The sequence below is a fragment of the Sprattus sprattus genome (assembly GCF_963457725.1).
Source record: "Sprattus sprattus genome assembly, chromosome: 20".
Lineage (NCBI taxonomy): Eukaryota > Metazoa > Chordata > Actinopteri > Clupeiformes > Clupeidae > Sprattus > Sprattus sprattus.
This window is the reverse complement of record NC_137918.1, coordinates 15,918,538-15,937,781: the sequence shown is the minus strand read 5'-3', so window position 1 is coordinate 15,937,781 and position 19,244 is coordinate 15,918,538. Positions and strand designations below refer to the sequence as shown.

At 41.5% G+C, this 19,244-nt stretch overlaps 1 protein-coding gene across 1 annotated transcript; it reads right to left on the bottom strand.

The window, feature by feature from the left end:
- Window positions 1–74: 74 nt before the first annotated feature.
- On the bottom strand, window positions 75–19,041 carry cratb (carnitine O-acetyltransferase b). The gene is made up of 15 exons (XM_080859153.1): window positions 18,664–19,041; window positions 18,045–18,257; window positions 16,018–16,136; window positions 14,848–14,901; window positions 14,026–14,191; window positions 12,356–12,530; window positions 10,236–10,326; window positions 9,911–9,998; window positions 9,542–9,642; window positions 8,868–8,987; window positions 7,462–7,584; window positions 6,500–6,635; window positions 5,758–5,820; window positions 4,598–4,735; window positions 75–1,506 (listed from the first exon to the last, which is right to left on the bottom strand). The coding sequence occupies exons 1-15, from the start codon at window positions 18,700–18,702 to the stop codon at window positions 1,303–1,305; spliced, it is 1,830 nt and encodes a 609-aa protein (XP_080715279.1). The 5' UTR covers window positions 18,703–19,041; the 3' UTR covers window positions 75–1,302.
- Between the last annotated feature and the right edge of the window lie 203 nt (window positions 19,042–19,244).

The window sequence follows — 19,244 nt, the reverse complement described above, 5'->3', positions numbered from 1 at the left end:
AGTGTCTGTATTTGTATTGGACCTGTTTGTTCCGGTTTCTTGATCACGACGCCAGTGAAGTCATTTCCGTTTTCGACAACTTGAACTTTATTTTGATTCAGGTGATACTTTTATTGCAATATAAATATGTACAAAAACGAATCATTTTTCTGACTGTCAAAATTCTAAATGTTTTAACAACAAGAATGGCTCTTTACTAAAAAATGAAGTTGCATGGTCAAATCAAGTGTAACTACACCATACATACACTGTTGAATTATCCAAAGACAACATCCAAACTTCAGCAGAATTATTCAAAAAATGATGTGGGGCTCTGAAACCTTGAAACCTGAAACTCTAAGTATCTTCTCGGCTTAAACCCTCTTCTTCCATTTTCTTCTTTTCCCACAGGCTACTTAAACGAATGCACATTCCTACAATATGCACACATTTGTGATGGCGTCTCATCAAAACATCACAAGAAAAAAAACATCAAAAGCCATTTCAATACCGGTAGAGATTTTATACCCATTCATTTTATATCAGGTAAAATTCCTAGTGTGCCACAGAAAAAAAAATGCATTTTCCCTTCATGCTGAAGTTCATCTGCAAATATACTGGACCTAAGAAATACTGGTTCATAAGGGATCACAGAGCCTTATCTCCAGACAAGATTTGGTCCCTATTAAACATTAACCATACACCTGTGAACACCGGCAGTCTTAACATCAAAATAGGAAGGTTCACCTGTTATTCAGTCAAGCAATCTTGACATGGCAATAAACACGTTTGCAAGAGTTTTGCAGAGCTTTCATTCAAACTATTGGCAAAGAGAAACAAAATCAAAAACAGAAAAAACTTTGTCAAGACAACCAGTTCACTGGAAATTACATACATCTCAGGCATCGTGGTAGCCATCTTTCTTTCTCTCACTCAGATTTGCAAGGTGTCTTTCTTTCCTCTAATCAGTGTTTAAATCAGAACAGTTACACATGCTCATCTGTCTCCACATAAGTGCCACGGTCCTTTAAAAGTATTTAGAGTGAATCAGATCAAGACCAATAAAGGCAGCCCCACCCATCTGTAGCCTTTTTTGGGGGGAAACAAGAGTGGAGGGGGCACATTACTCAGTACATCATGCCTAGAGGCACTAGATGATTCTAAGCTTTAAACGAGTTCTGGTCTGGTTTCGCAATGACTATACTGTACTGAAATGACTTACTGAAGTCCTTTGTTAGGGTAGTCTCGAGGGACAAAAGGCCACAGGCACACCCGAAGTCAAAGCTGTGTGTATTCTGCTCCGCAGATCCAGTGGCATGTCTACTACACACTGGGCTCAAGCAGCTCCTGGAGGTCACACAGCGTGTTCTCCAAGGTAACGGCCAGTTTCTCTGCATTGGTCTCCTCGCAGCAGTTGAAGGCGGTGATGGAGAAGTGGACGTGGTCTGACTGGGGGTTGTAGCACACCGCGTAGCCGTCCGGGACCAACGGCCCGAAACACATCACGCTGTCTGTGTTTGAAGGTACCTTTAGGAAAGGGGCAAATAATCAGAATCAGAACCGGAATCAGAATGTATTGGCCAAGTAAGTTTGCACAAACAAGTGTGCTTACACAAAATATACATTACAACACAATACAAAACAAAAACAAACAGTGCAATGGTCTATGAAGTACCTTTAGGAAAGGGGCAAATAATCAGAATCAGAATCAGATTTTATTGGCCAAGTAAGTTGCACAAACAAGAAATTTGACTTGGTAAACTGGCTCTCAATGTGCTTACACACAATATACATTACAGCACAATACAAAACAAACACAATACAAAAACAAATGAAGTTTAAGAAAGTATATACAGGAGCTGTGAATTGTTACAACAATAGTGCAAAGAAGAAGTGGAGAGTGCAGGAAGTGCAGGGATAAATATATATGCTACAGTGGATAAATATATATGCTACTATGGGTTAGTTGTTCAGTAGTGAGACTGTCATTTACTTGACATTATGTTAATATTGCTTCCCTTATTTTTTTAGAACAATAGAAAAATGTGACACTGCAGCTATCACCACCACCACAGATATGTTAGTAATTATCACTGACAAATACCATTATTTGAAGTGCCTAACAGCTTGTCTTGTCATTATTTTTTTTAAATGTATTGTCTCTTAATAATTAAATTCCTGTAGGCATGTCATCACAAGATAAAACTCTGAAAAGATTCACCATAGATCAAACAACATGCTAAGTGGTTTTATCAACAATCAAAGCCTTCTCACAAAAGCTTCATAAGACTTTATCACTGGAGGCTGATAGCTTTATTTAACTGCTTAAAAGTGCAAACTGGAATGAGACTGAGAGGAAGAACGAGATTGTGAAAAAAGCAGTGTGAATGATCTAATTGCCCCTTCAACAAAGCTTTGCCTTTGGACAATGAATCAAATGAAAGTCACAAAAACATTGTGAAGCCATGTGAGGACTCTGCTCTCATCACACATATTTACATGATATATATATATATCATATAAATCATATATAATATATAATCATTTATATTTATATTTGTATGAGCTCTTGTGTTGCCCTGTTCAAGTGTCTGCCTAATTTTTTGAGAAGTTTTTTCTTTACTTTAATTATTTTCATCATGGTGGATAACACTTTTTTTGTTTAGTACATCATTCCATATGTGTTCTTTCGTAGTTTAAATGTCTTCAGTAATAATCTACTATGTAGAAAATAATAAAAGTGAGAAAACACTTCTCAACAAAATTAAAGGTGTGTCCAAACTTCTGACTGGTACTGTATACAAGCTTGTGTGTTGCTTTGAAGTGTCTGCCCTCTCTCACAATGTGAGGTATGTCACAGGACCACTACTGGTCTCTTTCACAAGACATACAGTCCATGCTTCCCCGTTGGGAATAATGTGGTTTTTATTGGGATGTGCCTTTAAAGCTCTTCCAGTTTTTGTCGTAGAGACTTAAAAATAACACCCCCAGAAACCTTGAACCCTTTTCAAATACTGTATATACAGTTCAAAACTAAAATATAAATAAATACTTTGTAAGGAGAATAGAACAAATCCCTTAGACATTTCAGACTCTGAGTGAGGTTTCTGCTCCTATCAACCCGCCAATTAGCAAATGACAGCTAGTCATATGATAAGGGCTTGGTAATTCAGTGATCGGTATTGGGTCATGATGTGGCAAGAAAACTTGTGGGGTGTAGTGGGCCACAAAGACATTCCAGGGCCATTACGTAATGGCCATTGTCTCTGACCAAGGTGTCCGAGGTCTGTTTACACCCAACTCATCAATATGCATTGATTAGGACACTAGTTGGAGGGAAAGAAATTATAAATATGCAGTTGTGAAAATAACACACTTTCTGAATGCTAAACCCACCTTTTTATAGCTAACACCGATGATTACAAAGTTCAGAGATGTGAAAAGCCTTGCTCCAAAATCTCTACAATGTGTTTTTCGTACTAAGTCTGAGCTCCTCTGAAAGTATGTTTTGGTAAGGGTTTGATGAGATGTGATTTAAATAAAAGATTTGTTTAATACATTCCTTTCACTCATGTTATTATTGCTGAGGTCATTTAGAATATAAATCATACATGCCACTGCCAGCCACTGCCAGCGTTAGGTGAAATATACAAAATTATCAAGGCATGGCAGACTACCGAAGAGACAAACAGGCTTGGACTTTGTAGTGTTAATTCAGTGGCTGGTTTTATTCAGTGGCGGTGACTGGTCAGTGTTGTGATGGGAAGGATGACCATATTTGGTTGTCAGGAAAGAAGACAAGTGCCAGTGCAAATCTGCAAGACTCTGGTATTTTACAGTACCAGTCAAAAGTTTGGACACACCTTCTCATTTTTTGAGAAGTTTTTTCTTTACTTTCAACATTTTCTACATGGTAGATAACCCTTTTATAGTTTTGTTCATCATTCTATATGTGTTCTTTCGTAGTTAACATGTCTTCAGTATTAATCTACAATGTAGAAAATAATAAAAGTAAAGAAAACACTTCTTCAAAAAATGTAAGGTGTGTCCAAACTTTTGACTGGTATTTTATATCAAGACTCATGATCTGTTTAAGGGTCAGGTGGTAACCATCAAGTGTCAAGTCATGTTTGTATTTATATATATATATGTATATGTGTATATATATAGTTATAGTAATACCTTTTTTAAGTTGTTTAGCCATTAACACTCTGGCAGGGGGACTGCCAATGGAAACTAGCCTTTTGGCTACAATTGGGTGCATTTACATTTTAATGTTTATTAATGTACACTGTCCCTCTTCAACAAATAAACAAACTGAAACTGAACTGAAGTCAAGACTTCTCGTTACAATGACTACAAAGTCTAATGTGAGTCCAAATCCTGTGAATGCACTCTCAATCCAGCTCTATTGATAGGGAATCAGATTACGCTATACGTTTGGATCAGTTGTGCCTCTTTGTAAACCAATGCTCAAAAGTTGTCAACCTTTAACCTATTTTCCAATGTATGCTTGTACGATATTTCTGTTACTGTAAGTACAATATGTGTCTTACTTCCAATAAAGACCAAGTTAAAAAGAAAATTGTCATCCTATGGAAACCGGTCTGACGTGTACCTGTCCTGTGCGGAGCTTCCAGTGCGTAGCTAACCCATAGGCCGTGTCCATGAACATCCGGGGTACGCTCAGGCCCTCCTCGATGGCCTGAAGCTTCAGGCCCAGCAGGTGGCGATCGATGCCCTGCCCCAGTAATGCCTGATCAAAAAGGTCCAAAATGAAATGTGTATTTTTTGAATAATCACAGGTGGATGTACTGTGTTTCACGTGCTATGATGTGGCCACAACAAGTTCTACACAACTTCAAAGACGTTGAACACTCTTTAGAACACAGCTGCTCAACTGTCAGCTGAAATTCCATTGAGCCGGGTTGATAAGTTACCGGACTAGGCTACTTGTGGATTGCTACGAAAGACGTGAATCCTAGGCAAAAAGGCCACTTTCCTAGACAGCGGTCAATTATGCATAGCAGCGGTCAAATATGGAAAAATAATTGACCACCGAACGTTGGGAAGCCCCATTCAAGTGAATGGAGCATTCTACAGCATTAAGAAGAGCCATGTAATAAATCAATATCTCCCACCCCATATTTCAAATTGAAATAGACTACTTTAAGCGTCTTTGAGTGTTTAGAAAAGCGCTATATAAAATTGAATTATTATTATTATTATTATTATTATTATTATTACTTTAGCTAAACTGGAACACATTATTTCTCAACCCTAAACGTTGGGTGAGTGACAGACCAGACACATAAGGAACAACTTGACTTGACAAGAGGAATGTCCCAATCACAGAAATGCTTGAAAGTGCTGACTGACATGACCGTGTGACCATTTATCTCTTGTAACCGGGCACCAAAAGTCCACTATTGACTGGCACATTACTAACAAACATGCATGTGTCCTTAAATGTGAACAGAACCCATGACTCGGCAGGACAATGCAAATAAGGTCCAGACACAGACATAACGACGGAGCTGACGTGTCTTTTTCCGTCTGTTTAGGGGCGACAGTAGTACAGGAAGTAGACAAGTCGTTTCGTAATCAGAAGGTTGCTAGTGAGATACCCTGTCGAAGCGTCCCTGAGCAAGACACTCAACCCCTAATTGCTCCTGATGTGCAGTGTGCCATCAGTGTAGATGTAAAAAAAAATGTGTATACATCCTTGTTAGTCGCTTTGGATAAAAGCGTCTGCTAAATGTAAATGTTTCCAGTCACCTGCTCGGTGAGTTGTGTGTGGGCCTCCGTAGCTTCTCTTAGTAATTCCACCTTTGCTTCTCTCTGGGAAATAAACAAAAAAATATACAGTACCAGTCAAAAGTTTGGACACACCTTTAATTTTGTTTTTTTTGTAGTCATTGTAACGAGAAGTCTTGACTTGACACTTGATGGTTACTACCTGACCCTTAAACAGATCAGAGTCTTGATATAAAATACCAGTCAAAAGTTTGGACACACCTTTCATTTTTTTGAGAAGTGTTTTCTTTACATTTATTATTTTCTACATTGCAGATTAATACTGAAGGAGTTTAAACTACGAAAGAACACATATGAAATTATGTTCTAAAGAAAAAATTGGTTATTTTCCATGTAGAAAATAACAAAAGTAAAGAAAACACCAAGAAAACAATTTAAGCTGTTGCCCAAACTTTTGACTGGTACTGTATATCCATTTCTGGATCCAAACAGCTCTGTCGTACATACTGAAGTCAGTCATTTCAAAGAGATCCGGCTCATAATGCTTCTTGTGTAGAGCTCAGATTTAAAACACATATTCAGGTCATCCTGCCACATATATAGTTGTAGAAAAGAACTGATTATGGTTACACTGCATAGTTGGATAATCCATTTAAAAATGATCAGTACAGTTTATTAAGATTTAAGAAACAGAACCCTTGGTGTTTTTATCTTTTAATATTCAAAATACTCTAACCAATGCTTCTCACAACAAGTTGCTCACCGAGACTTGAGGGTCATCGAAAGCCAGCACGAACTTAAGACTCTGATTGGTGGGGGAGCGGATGTAGTCCGTGCGTCCTCCCCTGAACATCCTGAGGGAGGCGATGTCACAGGCAGCACACAGCTCTCCATGAACCCTGACAAAAGGTCAAAGGTCAAAGTAGTTTACAGCAAACATTGATTCAGTTTAAATTCAATTACATTTAATTTAGATAGATAGATAGATACTTTTATTAATCCCGTGAGGGAAATTAAATTGTCAAAGCAGCAAGGTAGCAGGAATAGGATTCAAGTATATACATAAAAAAATTAATTAAAACAAATTTGAAAAAGAAATAAAATAAATAGACAACCTAGTGCAGCTCAGCATTTTTTTCTGTAGTGCCATTAACAACAACTATTGTCTAGAGGCCCTTCAGAACTCAAGGACACTTTAGCGAATGCAAAGGCCATGGTAGGTTGAAGCCGAAGTCCTTAAATTAGTCTAAGGAGTCAACTACCCCATAGTGCTTGAGGGACCTTCATGGCCTAACGCTAGTTCTGTGAAGCTCTCTTTGTGAACAGAGAGAAATCTGTATCTCAGACCATAGCACCACCTTGCGAATATTCAGGTGAATTACCTCAGTTAAATCTCCCTGTCTCACTGCTCTGTATGTGATTGTTTGTGACCTCTGAACTCACCGTCGATAGGCTAGTTGCAAAGCCACCTGGATGAGTGAGTTGGGACTGAGGTATGTCACAGGACCACTACCGGCCTCTTTCACAAGACATACAGTCCATGCTTCCCCGTTGAGAATAATGTGGATTTTATTGGGATTTGCCTTTAAAGCTCAGCCAGTTTTTGTCATAAAGACTTAAAAATAACACCCCCAGAAACCTTGAACCTTTTTCAAATATATATACAGTTCGAAACTGAAATATGAATAAATACTTTGTAAGGAGATAAGTGTCATTAACACTCACCGCTGATAGGCTAGTTGCAAAGCCACCTGGATGAGTGAATTGGGACTGAGGTTTAGCTGCTTAGCAAACTCCTTCCCAAAGCGCTGGAAATTGAAGCAATTTATATCCAGGTCGTTGATAAGACTAGGGAAAGAATATAATGAGGAGAACAAAGCGCTGTTTTATTACAAAATGACTTACAACACAAGCTGCTCAGTAAAGGTTAAATTCAACACATTGGTTTTCTTTATATGTGTATATTTTACATATTCAATTCAAAAAGTTGGTTTTCTGTGCAGAAGCTCTTCTAATAACCTGCAGGGGACAACGAATGAACTATGGACAATATCAGCTAAGATGGTATAAGCATGCTATGGACCATTTGAAGGGTTAACTTGCACTTAAGCAGCGACAGTCCCGCACTTCCTTTTCTTTCTATGTCCTTTTCTATTTCTTAAAAAAAGCAGTATTTATTGTTACACCAGGTTTTATTGCTCTTAGCTTGACTGTTCTCTCCCTTGTACGTCGCTTTGGACAAAAGCGTCTGCTAAATGACTAAATGTAAATGTTATCTAAAAGTTTGCCTTGGGGTAGATATGCCATTGGCAGACCCCCAAATAACTTCCTTTGTGATTCTGGAATTTCTTTTCTTTAGGATTGCTTCAGGGACACAGACCAGCACCTCTGTGGTCTGGCCCTTCCATTATCGCTGCTCTGTATTGGGAGATGGTGCGCTTCCACTTATTATTTGGAGCTGATGTAATCTTCCTCAGACTGTTTTGTTAAGTTAGTTCACATCAGAGGTAGATAAATGTGTGTGTGTAGTGTGGTGGCAAAGAACCCTATCAGCACGCCACCACGTTCCTGGCAACTCTGACCTATCAAACATTAACACCTGAGACTGGCTTTTCTTGTGTAACCTGCAAACTTAATCAAGACTTACCTCTTCCTTAAAAGAAGAAAACATAGACCATGATGCCAATGGTTGAGACTGGGACTTACTTTTGGATTTAGTTTGGCCTTTGAGCCCGATATCCCTTTCATACCGGCATTAAAACGGGGTTAAACCTTGTGACATAGCAGTGATCACTGAACCACTGGCCTGTGTGTGTGTGTGTGTGTGTGTGTGTGTGTGTGTGTGAGAAAGGGCTTTATTTGATACTTTATCTATATGAGCTGTTATTTTTGCACAAAAAAAAAACACTCAAGCTGGGTCAGACAAGGGCATAACCAGCCTGTCTGAATGGACAAATAACCCTGGTGTCTGAACCATGTCACTTATGCACACACACACACACACACACACACACACACACACACACACACACACACACACACACAGGCCAGTGGTTCAGTGATCACTGTTATGTCACATGTCACCTGCTGTCTGACCCATGTCATTGGTTTGGAATGGGTAAGAGACTTACATGTCTAGGTTCTGTTTGGCCATCTCGATGTCCCTCTTGATCTCTGGGTCAATGCAGAAATAGAGTTTCTTTGGCATAGGGAGAGGAATCAGTGGAGCTCTCCTTCTATCTGTCTTTTTGCTGAGGGAGAGAGAGAGAGAGAGAGAAAAAAAAAAGAGGAAGGATGAGAGATAGTAAAAAAATGAATAGGGGAAAGTCACTAATTCTGTAGATACAGACTACTATTAACTGTCAAGAACTTATGGCAGTTAATAACCTATCCACAATGTATCTTAAGTGAATTCAATTGTTGTTCTTCATGTGTAAACCTTTTTCATCGATTTAAAGCCGACACAAACATAGCTAAATGCTAATTATAAAAACTTCACAGTGTGGCACACTTCACTGGCTGTTTACAAATGTCTGTTTCGTATAGTGTTTAACAGGGTCATTATATCAGTCTTGTTGTGATATAACTTGGTCTCTGACCTAGTTTAATAATCAGAAGGTTGCTAGTTTGATTCCCTGTGGAAGCGTCCTTGAGCAAGACACTGAACCCCTAATAGCTCCTGATGAGCAGTGTGCCATCAGTGTAGATGTAAAATGTGTATACATCCTTGTAAGTCGCTTTGGATAAAAGCGTCTGCTAAATGAATAAATGTAAAAAAAAAAAAAAATAAAATATCTGACAGTACCAGAATTTCAGTATGTGATCCAGCAGGCTGGCTATAGGAGGGCCTTCTGCAGTTGCCTGCTCATACAGCAGTCCCCATGATCCATCCTCCCCCACTACAAACTGCACACACAGTCACAACGACAAAAAAAAGGCAAAGGGAGTAGTATAAATATGACAAGTGTGATGTTTGAGGACGCTGTTGTGGTAATTTGAGAGTTGCTTGGCTTCAGCGCTCAGCTCAGTTTACCTGTACATTTACACACACACACACACACACACACACACACACACACACACACACACACACACACACACACACACACACACACACACACACACAGGCCAGTGGTTCAGTGATCACTTGGCTTCAGCTCTCAGCTCAGTTTACCTGTAGAGTTTTGTCAAACCAGCGGTTTCCACTGTTGGAATAAGTGCCGCCCCCGTGAAGGATCTGAGCCGCCATTCGACTAGAGTACCTGTCAATCAAAAAAAAGAAAGAAACAGACAGGCAAATCAATGCATACCCCTTTGTTTTGTTAAGAAACATAACGAGTCGATGCAAAAATGTAATAACTTGAAAACAAAGTAGAGAACCAAAAGACAAAGGAGAGAGAGAGAGAGAGAGTGTTTGTGTGTGTGTGTGTGTGTGTGTGGGGGGGGGGGGATGCAAGACTAAACACCAGAGTGAAAATGAAAGTAAAGCCTTTGCATACTTCTCATCTGAGATCCTCATGACGGGAGAGTCCAGACACAGCGTGAAGACGCCTTTCTCAATCAGTCTCACAGACTCCTTGTTAAGCTTATCTGGAGAGTAAACAAAAACAACCACAAGGGAAGGAGGGCAATTATCTTTCCAGTCAAAACAATAAACTGTGGCGGGATCTTAAAACAGCTGTGTACAGTGTGTCAAAGTGTGTGTGCATGTGTGAGTGTGTGAGTGTGTGTGTGTGTGTGTGTGTGTAATGTAGCAGCTCTGTGCCCAGGGTTTGTGAGATGATGATAGCTGCCATAAATGCAACCCTAATGGATGTACTCCAGCTGATAACGACTGATAACACCATTACTTACTGTCCCTGTCTGCCTGGCTGGTATGCAGTCATACTCATACTCTTCTCAATGCTACACAGGAAGCTCTGCTATCATTACCTCTGCCAAGGAGGTTATGTTTTCGCCCCTGTAGGTTTGTCTGTTTGTTTGTCAGCAGGATTACGCAGAAACGCATGGACCGATTTCCATCAAACTTTGTGGGGAGATTGGGTAATATAATGGCAATAATTGATTAGATTTTCAGATGTCAAGGTCAAAGGTCAAGGTCACAAGGCGGAGGTTTGCATTCTCTGAATGCTCCCATTCTTGTTTGCAGTTTTTGTTTGATGTACTTGTATTCAGTGTGTCCTTGTTCGGTATTTAATAGCTTCTCCGGTCTTTGATCTTGTAACTTTATACCTCCCCCCTGAATTGTATGCATCAAGGAATTTGTTGATAGTTGGAATGGCAACATGAACTGTCTTAGTTCAGCCTTTATTTCAAAACTCCATTCTGTGAGCTTCACCCACATTGTTAAGCAGCATACAGTCAGATACAGGGGAATTTGTCCACATTTTGTCCTCCGTGTAGTTCTTTCTATAGATCATGGAGTCTATATAAGTGATGCAAAGACAACAACTGTTGTCACAGACATAAGACATAGTATAGTATATAGTAGCAATAAGTATAGTATCAATTAGCATTGCATTCCATAGCGAGAGGACGTGTATACAGCACTGAATTCTGATTGGATGAGTGTTATCAGTCTGACACAGTTAAGCATTAGCTGCCTGCTGCAAGCCTACCCCTCAGTGGTTTATGAGTTCACCTTAACACACCTACATCAATCAATCAATCAACTTCAATTTTATATAGCGCTTTTCTAGATACTCAAAGACGCTTTACAGATCAGTCCGGTCCAGTCCATTCCAGTCCAGTCCAGTGGTGGTAAGCTACGAGAGTAGCCACAGCTGCCCTGGGGCAGACTGACGGAAGCGTGGCAGCCAATCAGCGCCTACGGCCCCTCCGACCACCACCAACATTCATTCCAACATTCATCCAGATTCATACGATGTAATGTGATGTGATGCATACATCACATTCAGACAGATTTGACCTACAGAGTAGACGTTGTTTCTAATGAATACATTCAAATTCCTTCTTGTCATTGTTTACAAAACAAGTCAATAATGTTATGAGAGGTAGACTTCTTTGAGAGAATCCTTTCTTTGAGTATAAAGACTCTTGTACAAAAATTGTACAAACTTGTTTTTGCCTTGAAAAATAAACCTAGTCCAACCAAACTAACAAGCCAAGTTATTCCACTGCACACCGTTTCCAACTGCGTTCAACCTTTTCCAACACAACAGTAGCCCAAATCTAAACTACACTTGAACAGAGGATATCAGTTAGACTAGAGGATACAACTTAGTTGCTGAAAAAAAAGGTGGCTCACAATCAAGCCAGGTTATTCCATTGCACCCTGTTCCCACTGTGTCCAACCTACTATGCTTCAGTAAACTGTACAGGCTTCACTGAGTTACTGTTTTAATCTGATAGCAGCCTGTGATATGCTGGGTGCATGTTGCCCGTGCAGAACAAACACTTAACCCTAACCCTAGCTGCTTTAAGGAAGTTTGCACTTTGTTGTTGTTATGTTCAGACGCTGTGAATTGTGACTGTGTGAGTACCTCTGAGCAGGCGGTTGTAGGCCTGGCCCCAAGTGTGGCGATGCTCGCTGGTCAGGATGCCCATGTGTGTGTGTGTGTGTGTGTGTGTGTGTGTGTGTGTGTGTGTGTGTGAGTACCTCTGAGCAGGCGGTTGTAGGCCTGGCCCCAGGTGTGGCGATGCTCGCTGGTCAGGATGCCCATGGGTTCCTTATCCGTCTTCCAGGACTGGGAGCGAATGCGGACCAGCTGCCCGTGGATCTGGCTCTCCGTCAGCGGCGTGCCGTCGCTGTTATACACGTCCAGCTGGAAGAACTGCAGACGGAGACAACACGTACGCACACACATACACACACACACACACACACCACAGTATGAGTCAGATAGATAGCTGTTATACACGTCTAGAAGAACTGCAGACAGAGATGACAGTGCCATGATAGATAGATAGCTTAACTCACAAACAAACATACATGAATCACAATAAAAACAATACACATAGGGAGAACATGTACACACGTCGCTGTTATACACGTCTAGCTGAAAGAACTGCAGACGGAGACGACACGCCGGACGCACGCACGCACGCACACACACACACACACACACACACACACACCACAGTATGAGTCAGATAGATAGCTTAACTCACAAACAAACATGCATGAATCACAATAAAAACAATACACATAGGGAGAACATGTACACACGTCGCTGTTATACACGTCTAGCTGAAAGAACTGCAGACGGAGACGACACGCCGGACGCACGCACGTACACACACACACACACACACACACACCACAGTAGGAGTCAGATAGATAGCTGTTATACACGTCTAGCTGAAAGAACTGCAGACGGAGACGACACGACACGCCGGACGCACGCACGTACACACACACACACACACACACCACAGTATGAGTCAGATAGATAGCTGTTATACACGTCTAGCTGAAAGAACTGCAGACGGAGAGGACAGTGCGCCGCAGTATGAGTGCAGCTGAGGTCTGACTCTGGAAACTTAGTTGGTGGAAAAAAAAGGTGTCTCACAATCAAGCCAAGTTACTTCATTGCACACTGTTTCCATCTGGGAAGGACAACTGGCTGGAGTTACTCATCCGCGTCAGCCATTTTATTTTCCCTCAAATATGTTTGTGCCATTAGGTTGTTGAAAAGAACTGTACTATATTTTTACTATTTTTGTTCTTGCCATTCTTATTGTAATTGTTCTAATAATTAACAATTCAAGTGGAGGAACTTATACAGGATTTTAATGAAAATGTTTTTAAAGAATAAATAACCCATTCCCTGACGAGACAAAACACTGGTCAGCTGGAGTAATTCTGTGTCCGCCAGACTAAAGGCCTTGATGGAAGTTTCTGGAAATAAGTGACTTATTCCGTCAGTGTTTATCAGTGGAGCATAATATGGCTGAGGACACAAGGCACAATGACTGATAGGTCTTTGATATCTTGACTGGAGGCCATGATGTTATGTTTAGGTTGGGGGTTGGGGAAATAATAATCTAGTGAATGCAGCCTCTCTGGGTACCTGTGATAGCCTTCATGGAAATACTGTATCCAACTGACTCCCCTGAAGGAGGGCCATGACCTAACGGCCATTGAAGTAATGGTATCAATGATGCTGTACATTTCCCAACATCTTGTTTTAATACAGACCAAACACGTAGGGCGATAGGGTTACATGTGCTTGTGTGTTTTTCCATGTGTGTTTCCGTAAGTGCGTTTTTATGTGTGTGTGTGTGTGTGTGTGTGTGTGTGTGTGTGTGTGTGTGTGTGTGTGTCACCTGGTAGTTGCGGACCACAGTGATATGTGCGGGTCCTCGCCGTGAGCGACCGTGGTGAACCACATGGTCGTGTTTGGGGCCTGGGATCCGACAGGAGGAGAAGAGGTGAGGGAAGAGCTCCATACACAGAGGATGACCCCGCATGTACTCCACTGGCATACGACCACTAGGAAGAGAAGAGGGGAGAAGAGGAGAGAAGAGAAGAGAGAAGAGAAGAGAAGAGAGAGACAGAGGGATAGAGAAGAGAAAAGAGGAGAAGAGAGAAGAAAAGAGAGAAGAGAAGAGGAAAGGAGAGAAGAGGAGAGAAGAGAGAGACATAGGGATAGAGAAGAAAAGAGAGAAGAGAAGAGAAGACACAGAGGGAGAGAGAGAGAGACAGAGGGAGAAACAGAGAGAGAGAGAGAGAGAGAGACAGAGGGAGAAACAGAGAGAGAGAGAATGAGGAATAGAAAGGTGGTGGTTATCAAAGAGGTAAAAAATTTCGACCGAACTGCATCAAGCAGACACACAGACTAATTCAGAAGTAAATATAGCACAGACATAACAGACACACACACACACACACACACACACACACACACACACACACACACACACACACACACACACACACACACACACACACACACACACACACACACACACACAGAGACACTCACAGGCCAGATCCATTTACCAAACTACACAAGAGGAGGGGAAAAGGTTAGGGCCCTGAAATAGCAGGGGGTGGAACGGATTATGATTCAGACCATGTTACTTGCTATACTTAGAGAGATGAGGCACTTGTATGGTCAACTGTATTTTTTAAGACTAGAAGCTCACCTGTCAATTTTGGCTTTGAAATCCAGCACCCCTGCGATCAGCTTGGAAGCAAACCTAAAAAACAACAACAGTTCACACACACAGACACAAAGACACACACACACACACACACACACAGACAGAGACACAGACACTCACACACACACACACACACACACAAATACAATTGAACCCCCATCTTGATCAGACAACCAACTTTAAACTTAACTTGAACTTCCCAGAAAATGCATGCACACTAAACCCTGTTCTTGAATATCCCCTTAACACAGCTGTAGATCTCCCTGTAGACTGAAACAGTCATAACGTTTACACTGTTGGGATAAGCCTAAGCCCCCACAGGCTGGTACCTTCCATTGAACATGACATGCATATATGAGAGGTCACAGCTGTGGTCTGACCCATATTAGCAGATCACGTTTAACTTTCTCTGGCTGCAGCGTCCGCTCTGCAGAAGAGCATAGGTGGTGTGGGGACACAGGAGCCTGGCTTACTCTCAGCTGGGGTTTAGTCTGTGTGTGTGTGTGTGTGTGTGTGTGTGTGTGTGTGTGTGTGTGTGGGTGTGTGTGTGTGTGTTAGCAACGTGTTGCCCTTTGGGCTGAGCTATATGACCTGAAAATCAATATCACAATAATTTAACAGATTTCCTTCAGGGTATTTTATCTGCATCTTTCACTACTTGAATTGAATGCTTTTGGGTTATAACCTGTCTGTAATAAATATCATAATCAGTCTAAAGGACGTCAATGCTCACAATTAAGCAAGTGTTCTTATAATTCAACCAATCAAAATCTGACCTGAATTCTGGGCTGTAGGTGGAGGTTAGAAATGATGAATTTTGAGTATTTGCCCAGCCCTAGTTGTCCCTCTCCACAACCACCAACCACAGTCTACCACAGTCTCCACATGTAACATCTACTCTTACTAGTAGCAGCTTATCAAAACCATACAATTTAATGTGTTTCATAAAGAGATAAAATGTATATTGAGCAGAATTGAGTTCCGCCTATTGGCCCCGGCCCTCCTCAACAGTCCCACTATCTCATGTGGCCCCTTGGGGAAATGAATTGCCCACCCCTGGTCTGAAGTCCGGCCAGGCAGCGCTGATGTGTGTGTGTGTGTGTGTGTGTGTGTGTGTGTGTGTGTGTGTGTGTGTGTGTGTGCTGGACTCACACAAGCTGGCCCCTCCAGTCGGAGAAGTCCCGTTTGGGCAGAGACATGGCCGGGTTGGAGTGCACTGCCAGGGGCTGCCGGCTCTCCAGATATGCCCAGTGCACCCACCAGTCTGATATCTGTGGAGGAGGAAAATGTATATATTTATATAGCACATTTCATATGATATACATAGACACAATGTGCTTTGTGCAGAGAAGACATTCAATTATCTAAAATAAACACACAAACAAACACACTTAGCAAAATATATATATGTATATACATGAAATAAAAAAAAACAATAAGATAAAAACAATAAAAGAAGTGTTCACACTGATCACACACTACTGATATCTGTGGAGGAGGAAGACTGATCACACACACTACTGATATCTGTGGAGGAGGAAGACTGATCACACACACTACTGATATCTGTGGAGGAGTAAGATTGATCTCACACTACTGATATCTGTGGAGGAGGAAGACTGATCACACACACTACTGATATCTGTGGAGGAGGAAGACTGATCACACACACTACTGATATCTGTGGACGAGGAAGACTGATCACACACTACTGATATCTGTGGAGGAGGAAGACTGATCACACACTACTGATATCTGTGGAGGAGGAAGACTGATCACACACACTACTGATATCTGTGGAGGAGGAAGACTGATCACACACTACTGATATCTGTGGAGGAGGAAGACTGATCACACACTACTGATATCTGTGGAGGAGGAAGATTGATCTCACACACTACTGATATCTGTGGAGGAGGAAGACTGATCACACACTACTGATATCTGTGGAGGAGGAAGACTGATCTCACACTACTGATATCTGTGGAGGAGGAAGATTGATCTCACACACTACTGATATCTGTGGAGGAGGAAGACTGATCACACACACTACTGATATCTGTGGACGAGGAAGACTGATCTCACACTACTGATATCTGTGGAGGAGGAAGACTGATCACACACACTACTGATATCTGTGGACGAGGAAGACTGATCTCACACTACTGATATCTGTGGAGGAGGAAGACTGATCACACACACTACTGATATCTGTGGACGAGGAAGACTGATCTCACACTACTGAGCTTGACCACGTGAACAGATAGAGCAACAAATAGAGACGTTGAGGGAGAGATAAACAGACAGGTAGGTATATATAGATATAAATGTATATATATATATATAGAGAGAGAGAGAGAGAGAAAGAGAGAGGTAGGGGGTACATAGATAGGCTAGAGGGAATAGATAGATACACAGAGGGTGGTAGCAAGAGGGATGGGGAGGGAGAGAGGGGTGGAAAGCCATGAAGAATCAGAAGAGAGGGAGAGAGAGAGAGAGAGAGAGAAAGACATGGGGAGCAACATTACGGTCACCGGTCATCCAGATAAAAAAAAAAAATGCATGCCCACAAAGTGCAGTAAGTCACTTCAGATAAAGGTATTAATTAACAGGCAGAGCCGAGAAACAAAGGTACATCAGTCAGGGGAGACACTGGCATGAAGGAGCTGGGCATGGCGCCATGTGGCAGGTCCATGGTATCCAGATCGACACGGTGACATATGAAGTGACCAATGAAGCACTATCCTTGACACTGATTAGCCTACTTAATGCCAAATATGACAAGCAATGCTAGCCTCCAGGACAGTTTATTTTAAAATGAGAATGACGGACCTCTTACTGTGACACTTTTGTCATGTTTGCCGACGATTCTAACTATGGCTCTATTGTCATATACTGTATGTATAACTACACTATTACTCGTCCTACTTTGTGACTGTTTGTTGACACCAGAATCTAGATAGATAGAGTGATACTTTATTTATCCCGAGGGACATTTAGGAATCTGCCCTCTCCAGAAGGAATGTTAATTAATGAAATGCTGTCATATCACACGCTAAAGGGAAGCATAAAAAGCCTCACTTTGTTTGCTTGAGTAAAACATTCATGAACCAAGGCGCAAACTGAAGGTATGTAAACACAATCAGCTAGTGAAGGGGACACATTCAAAATCTGCTCACCCAGTTTTTGGAGTGTCTGACCCTATTCTCAAGCCCCTCCTGAAGTCTGATGCCCAGGCCTCCCTCTTTGCCGAACTGCAGGACCATCTTATGGGTGTGGGTCAGCTCGTCAGGGGGAAGTAAGGGCTCAAGGGATCGAAGATACCGCTCCAACGTTTGAGCCAAAGGCGGGACCGGCTGAGGTGAGACGGAGTAGTAGTTCCTGAAGATGGCCTGGGACGGATCAAGTTAGGTTAGGTCAAGTCAGAGTTTTCACAGAATGAGTAGTTCGAATGAATCATGCAGGGAGCCATGGAAGAACAGGGTTTTTTTTGTATTACTTTTTTGTTTTCGCAACAGGTTTCAGTTCCCTCAAACGTGACGCCTAGGATAAGCATGAGGCTGACACTATGAACACGTTTAATCATGTAACGTAGAACAAACATATTTAAAAGTTGGCAAGCAGGCCTTTACAATCACTTCTACAACATTACAACAATAACACTTAAAAGATGGATGGTCAAGGAGTCTGACCGCATTTCTCTGAATTAATCCTTAACGTACGAGTACTTTCCTTGATAGGTCTGGCACCTTGAAAATGTATGCAATACATGTTTGACTAGATAAAACTTTTCCTTACCCGAGAGGTCCAAACTGATGGGATTTTCTTAAAAATCATCGTGAGAAGCTATCAATAGCTTACGTTCCGATATCAAGATAAGACCCATAAATGGCTACGCAAACATCAAGTAACGTTGACGTAGGGTTTTTGAAAGCACCTCCACATCAACAGCTAACAAACATTGGAGTCGATGACTCCCTTGCTTGCTAACATAGCTAGTTAACTGTACGGGAGTTCAGCTTCCGTATTTGGTTGTGAAAGGTACTCTTCACAGTCGATTGCTATGAAACACAGGTTTTCGCACCAAGACCTCAACCCGCTCTGACATGATAACTGCAGCAGAAGAAGGGGTGTTGTCGGGGGGGCAAGACGATTTGGGAGATCGTGCGTTTTTGCACGGAGAAAGTTATGAGGCACAGCTACACGTGTCCAATGTTTCCTTTGAAGGGAAGCTTTGGTTCTGAGGTATATTATCGTGTATATGCGCAAGACAATTCTACACAAAATATTTTCTGAAACCATACATTCATTTGAGGATTGGGAGAAAGTTGTGATGTGTGTAACTGCATACAATGTTATTATATTTTGAAAAAGTCTGA

Bases quoted from the DNA above. Each gene is read 5' to 3' on its own strand.
- cratb (XM_080859153.1), bottom strand. From the start codon at position 18,702: ATGATTTTTAAGAAAATCCCATCAGTTTGGACCTCTCGG. The intron at 9,643-9,910 runs GTAAACTGAGCT...CTGTGTGTGCAG, and splicing joins GGTTTGACAAAACTCTACAG to TTTGTAGTGGGGGAGGATGG. The intron at 1,507-4,597 runs GTACACGTCAGA...CCTTTCCTAAAG, and splicing joins GGAAGCTCCGCACAGGACAG to GTACCTTCAAACACAGACAG.